Here is a 6,218-nt window from a genome sequence, read left to right on the forward strand (position 1 = left end):
TAATCATCACCCAGCAGGGAACCCTTCCCTGCTCATGGACTCCCCCCCATCACACGCACACACACACATGCGCACATACACACATGCAAATCCAAAGCTGGACTCTTAGAAGGATAGAGAGGCAAAAAAAAGAAAAGATTCCTTTCCCCAGCTTTCACAAAACCTTATTTCCTTATTATTTCGACTTCTTCCTCCCCATCTCTCCAGCTTTAGGCTCCAGCCACAGACAACTGAAAGGAACTTTAAGAACCATCTAATCCGACCTTTTATTCTCACTCTAGAGATAGGGTAGAGCGGGGTGCTGTCTTTACTCAGCAGCCAAGTGATCTTGGGCAAGGCTGTACAGCAGCTCTGGATCTTGGTCTAGCCAGCATAGAAATGGAGGTGCTAACCGTCATAGTAAGAACACAACTTGACTGGAACACAGCAGGCTTTTAGGAAGTTCAGGCTAGCCTTCCTCATTTCCCCAGGCTGGGACAACTAAGAGGGAAAGAAACTTGGACCTGAGCTTCTCAACGAATCCAGAGCCATGGAAAGAACTGGAGTCCTACTATGACCCTGCTTTGGGTCACCGAACACAAAATAAACTGGAAAGGAGTTTTAAGAATATGTATCCTGCCAGGCGCCAGTGGCTCACGCCTGTAATCCTAGCTACTCAAGAGGCTGAGATCTGAGGATCATGGCTCAAAGCCATCCTGGGCAGGAAAGTCCATGAGACTCTTATCTCCAATGAACTAGAAAACTGGAAGTGGTGCTGTGGCTCAAATGGTAGAGTGCATGTCTTGAGCTGAAGAACTCAGGGACGGCACCCAGAGCCCAGAGTTCAAGCCCCACAACTGTTTAAAAAAAGAGAGAGAGAGAATATAAACCCCACTCCGTATTTTTCCTTGGTGGAACTGAAGCCCAGAGATCTGAGGTGACTTCTCTTGTCAGCAAGAAGTCTTGAGTATTCAACCCAGGTTGAGTGTGGATCCAATTATTTCTCAATCCTGGTGTATTCTGGAATGGCCAATCTGTCCACGTCATTGTGACCTAGGCCCACGCGAATGGAAGTCACAGCTGTGGGCCTCTGCGTATAGAACAGCTGTTCTCCCATTTTTCATCAAGAAGCAAAGGCATTGTATTTCTTTTTTTACAAAAAAGGAAAGAGAGAGGTAGCCCATTCTAAAAATAGTAAAATGAGTTCATATTTTACCAGTTCTTTGCTTAGCATGCAAAAAAAAAAAAAAAAGGCAGAAAATTGAAGCCTGTTGAATGTGTATGTTTTTGGGTGTTTTGGGTGGGAGGAGTTTGAATCACCAGCAACCTTACCGGGAAATCTCTTTGTGGCTTTATAAGTGGGGAGATCTCTCAGTTGAGCCCAAATATAAAAAGGGGCCGAAGGTCTGTTTATCAGGGGCTTGCTCTTGCAATACTAAACCACAAGGCAGTCTTGCAGGAGAAAGCAGAATTCAGCTATGCACAGCTCAGCACTACTTTGTTGCCTGGTCTTACTGGCTAGAGTAGTGGTCAGTCAAGGTGAAGATACCCAGTCTGAAAATAACTGCACCCTCTTCCCAGCTGGCCTGCCACACATGCTCCGAGAGCTCCGAGCTGCCTTTGGCAGGGTGAAGACGTACTTCGTGAGTATGAAACCCACCCATTCTTTCTTCCTGGGACTGTCTGAGCTAGGCATTCTGCTGGAGCTAGAGGAAAAGCCCTCTTCCTCTTCCTTCTCCTCTTGTTCTATCCCTTTCAACTGACATGCTTAAGTGAATCCTAGATCAAGGAGTTAAGATGAAGCCCAGATGTGCAGGTAAACCTACCTATAAGGTTGAATGCACTGTTTCTCCCCTATATTCAGAAACTTTCTGTAAGATTTCGCTGGAGCTTTAGGCTTCATTGGTGGGGAGACATCAAGAAGGATCTGATTGGAGGGGAAGGTATTTCCCATACCTTATGGCAGGAAAACAAATGGTTTCTGTTTAGTCCCCAAATCTGAAAGCCTAAGTTTGGGAACAGCATTGAGTTAGGGAGGAACCTGCATTGGGAGATGTTTACTTCTTCCCAGAGAGTAGACTGTCCACAGTAGATACAAAGAAAAGTAAAGGATATGCAAAAGAGCTTGCGGACTGCAGGGCTCCTATAGATGCCCTCTGTACCTGACAGAACTCTTCAGAAAGAGCTCCATGGAAATTTCTGCCTTTTCATCAAAATTAGCAAGTTTAAAAAAGAAGAAAAAAAAAAACCCTGATCCTGAGAGGGAGGATCAGATTTAACCTTTACTTTCACCACTGTCAAATTGTTGTTGTTGTTGTAATGTTCCTTTCAGTTTGGGGATCAGGGCTACATGGATTACAAATCAAAGACAATAACTAAAAAGGGATCAGGAAGACATGCATTTCAGCTGTTTCTCCAAGCCTCACCCACTCTCTCTGCTTTTGTTCTTGCAGCAAACAAGGGATCAGCTGGACAGCATGCTGTTAAGCCAGTCCCTGCTGGAGGACTTCAAGGTGAGAACAGGCACAAGCCTCCTTAGAGGAAAGCAGGCATTGCTTGCTTGTGACTGCGGGAGCTGGGCCACTGCCTTGGTTTTGAAAAGGAGAAGTGGGAAGACCTTAACTCAGCATATCACCAGTAGCCAAGGGTTACAAAGGGCTCAGTCCTAAGAGGCAGAAGGGGGGTGGTGGGGGAGAACAAAGCTGACCCCTTCAATCTAGGTCCAGCAGCCCTTTCTCCCAGTCAGCACCTCCCAACCTTTGGCTCCTGTCTTTAGGGTTACCTGGGTTGCCAAGCCTTGTCAGAGATGATCCAGTTTTACTTGCTGGAAGTGATGCCCCAGGCAGAGAACCAGGGTCCAGACATCATGGAACATGTAAACTCCCTGGGAGAGAAGCTGAAGGTTCTCCGGTCACGGCTGCGACGCTGTGTGAGTAGCAAATCCATTCTTTCTCTTTGTAGCTGCCCCCCAGCTACCCTGAGCTTCTGCAGCCCAGACGAGCCAAGCTTATCCGGAGACACCCACAGAGACCTAGACTGGCAGGGCTGTGTGAATCTGGAAAGACTCCTGGAGTCAGAGTTCTTGCTCATTTCTTTCTGAGCAGGGTTGGGGGTGGCTGCTAGGCATTTACATGTGAAGATTTGCACTCAGCTTTCCTGTTATTTCTGAGTCATTTGTGGGTTATTAACTACTCTCCTCTCGGTTCATGTAAGGGGCCCAGAGGTTCAGGCAGGGCTTCCTCACCTCTCTGGCCTTGGGCTGGGACAGCCCAAGACAAGGTGAACCTCTGCTTCTCCCAAGTCTTAATGCAACACAACTGTCCGACAGGCAGGAGGCCACTGTCCCCAGACTAGTGTCCATGACTAATTCCCCCCAGATAATTTATTTCTCCAGCTGACAACATGAGGCGAGCACGGATGCTTTGCTTTCTCCTCTCATCGATTTGAGGGAATCCCTTGGTGTCTCCTTGCAGGACAGTGCTAGGCAAAAGATGGTTATGTTCCATTCCCCCAAGCACTTAGGAACAATCCTCCATGGCTGACTTTCAAGGACACAGACAAAAACAGGAAAATGACAACATGTGGAGCTTCTAAGAGAAAGCCAAGACCTGGTTCTCCCCGCCCACTGCCTCCCCCCCCCACACCCAAGCCTTGAAAACACTCTAGTAGCTCCAGGAATGGGCATGGCATCTCTCCAGGGTGGTGAAGATGAGGGAAGGCCTGGTAGGCATGTGGGATGCTTCTGACCCCTTCTTCACATGACCAGCTTGTTCCAGATGTGCCATGAACAGGGGGGCTGAGAGTCAGGCTCATTAACCCTTTCTTTTTTTCCCCCCTCTTTTTCTTCTTCTATAGCATCGATTTCTTCCCTGTGAAAATAAGAGCAAGGCAGTGGAGCAGGTGAAGAGCGCATTTAGCAAGGTGAGCTTGGACGGTGGCCCCGTATAGCCTCTGCCCGCTCCCCCCCAAGAAAAGGGAGTGTGGGAACCTGGCAGATGGGGTTAGCTCCTCAGACAGTGAGCAGCCACCACCTCGGTTATATGTGTGTGCTGTGAAGTGCCTTTGGGAGTTTCTAAATGACTGCTCCGTGCCTTTGTGGGGTTTGGGCTCAGACAGACCAAGCCGGTGTGAGTGCAGTGAGCTGGGTCCTGGGGAGAGTAACAAAGGAAACAGAAAGTACAGAGTGTGACTTGTTGGGAATCTAGGCTGAACCCACACGTGCATGAAGTCACCCTGTGAATGTGCACGTACAGGCACACCGGGACTCACCAGAACTCAGAATAAGCAAGAAGTAGAGTTGTCACTTAGCTAGAGCGAGTTCACATTCACTTTCCATCTGTCTCTTACACCTAAAATGCCTGAGAATATTTGCTCCCATTACCCAGTGGGGTTTCACACTCCCAACTGCCTGTCAACCTCCATTTCCCAGAAGCCAGGTGGCTTCGGTCCTTCTCGTAGACACCTGGTAGGTGTCTGACAGGGCTCCAACTGTAGAGGACAGGACAGTAGGCCAGTGCCAAAGACTGATGCTCGGTCTGTTCATGGGAGAGAAAAACATTACAAAGTTCTCTCCTTCCATTGTCTTGCTTTCATACCACTTCCTCTTAAATCCTCTCAAATTCTGCCTAAGTATCATGTGAGTGTGTGACCTTTAAAGCTGTTGAGAAGGCACCATTCTTAGAGACTGTGATTTGTAAAATCAATGTCCCTCTTGCCTTGTTCCTCAGAGCTGTGCTTAAGGCTAGAAGGAGAGAACAGTCAAGTCACAGCCCCTTCCCAGGGCAGTAAGACATGTCCTCAAAGGGAGCAGGAGCAGTTTCTGCATCCAAGGTCCCTTTGGCTCTTCCACAGCATTTTAACTAAATGTTTCTGTCTCCCTCCCCAGCTCCAAGAGAAAGGCATCTACAAAGCCATGAGTGAGTTTGACATCTTTATCAACTACATAGAAGCCTACATGACAATGAAGCTAAACAACTAAAACACCCAGGATGACGATGCTAATGGACTCCAGGCCATATATTGAAGATCTCTAATACATGACCCAGGTTGCCAAACCAGGTCCTTGGAGAAAAAACCATCATACCTCTCTCTCCTGGAATATTTATTAACCTCTGATACCTCAGCTTGAACTCTTATTTATTCACTGAGCCTTTCTGTGAACGATTTAGAAAGAAGCCTAATATTAGTCTTTTTCAGTATTTATTATTTTCACCTGTGTTTAAGCTGTTTTTATGGGGTTACGCCCTATGGTATTTAAGTGTTTTAAGAGAAATTGTTAAATTATATGAAGGGAAATAGATTCCTTTGGGGGGGGGGGTGGCCAGCTGAGGCTCCCGTTCCAAGTATGGTCATACTTTCTAGATGCTTTCCATGACCTTCATCCTTATCCCTGGGCTCAAGAGTCCAGGAGCATTTGAAAAGACTCTTATACTCTTAGGAGGAGAAATCAGGGAGTCCCTTTGATGAGTAACCTTCCAGCAGTTCAGAGGGATTTCCCTGACCTCAGTCTCCAACCACTTCAGTCTTGAAAGCTGTGGCCAGCTTGATATATATACATATATGTATATATACATATATGTGCATGTATATATACTCATATATCAACCTAAAATTGGTTCTAATAGAACTCAGTTTCAACCAGAAGTAACTCAATTCCACTGGGAATGTTACCTTGTTTGTCTGTCTTCATAGCAGATTTTCATTTTGAATAAATAAATGAGTCTTATTCAAATCATGTTATGGTGTCCGCTAATGCTGTCTGACTAAACGTGTTCCCTCAAAACTCCTAAGAGGCAGAAGAGAAGAAGGGAATAAGTTCTATGCTCCACAAGAGATCTCTCCCGAGTAAGGGGGAAGCAGGGAGGAGGGAGAGATCTCCAAACTTGATCAGAAGAAAAAGCTATCCTTACTTTGAAAGCCAACAACAAAGGCCACCATGGGCTTCCTGCAACCCCCCCCCCCCACCATCCATTAAGATGTAACCCTAAGTCCTGAACAATCAGGTCGGTGTACAAAACTAAGAAAGGTGATTCTGTGCCCACTAAAAATCAAAGCTAGGAAGGAAAAGGTTTAGAGTGTTCATTTGTTTCTTCAAGTTCCAGAGGTCCAGGGGATGTATCCAAAACCAAACCCACCCTGAAGATTAAGAGAAAATACCAACATGTTTCCCAGAATTTAGAGATGGACTCAGTACTCAAAGTTGGTAATAACTTTCCATCACAAACCCTTTCTTTTTCTAG

At 46.4% G+C, this 6,218-nt stretch overlaps 1 protein-coding gene across 1 annotated transcript; it reads left to right on the plus strand.

The window, feature by feature from the left end:
* The first annotated feature begins 1,348 nt into the window (after positions 1 to 1,348).
* On the plus strand, positions 1,349 to 5,713 carry Il10 (interleukin 10). Its single transcript, XM_042681876.1, has 5 exons — positions 1,349 to 1,622; positions 2,433 to 2,492; positions 2,756 to 2,908; positions 3,835 to 3,900; positions 4,865 to 5,713. Exons 1-5 carry the CDS (start codon positions 1,458 to 1,460, stop codon positions 4,955 to 4,957), a joined length of 537 nt encoding a protein of 178 aa, XP_042537810.1. The 5' UTR covers positions 1,349 to 1,457; the 3' UTR covers positions 4,958 to 5,713.
* The last annotated feature ends 505 nt before the right edge of the window (positions 5,714 to 6,218 follow it).

The sequence above is a fragment of the Dipodomys spectabilis genome, unplaced genomic scaffold, assembly GCF_019054845.1.
Source record: "Dipodomys spectabilis isolate Male_0828 unplaced genomic scaffold, ASM1905484v1 ptg000069l, whole genome shotgun sequence".
NCBI lineage: Eukaryota > Metazoa > Chordata > Mammalia > Rodentia > Heteromyidae > Dipodomys > Dipodomys spectabilis.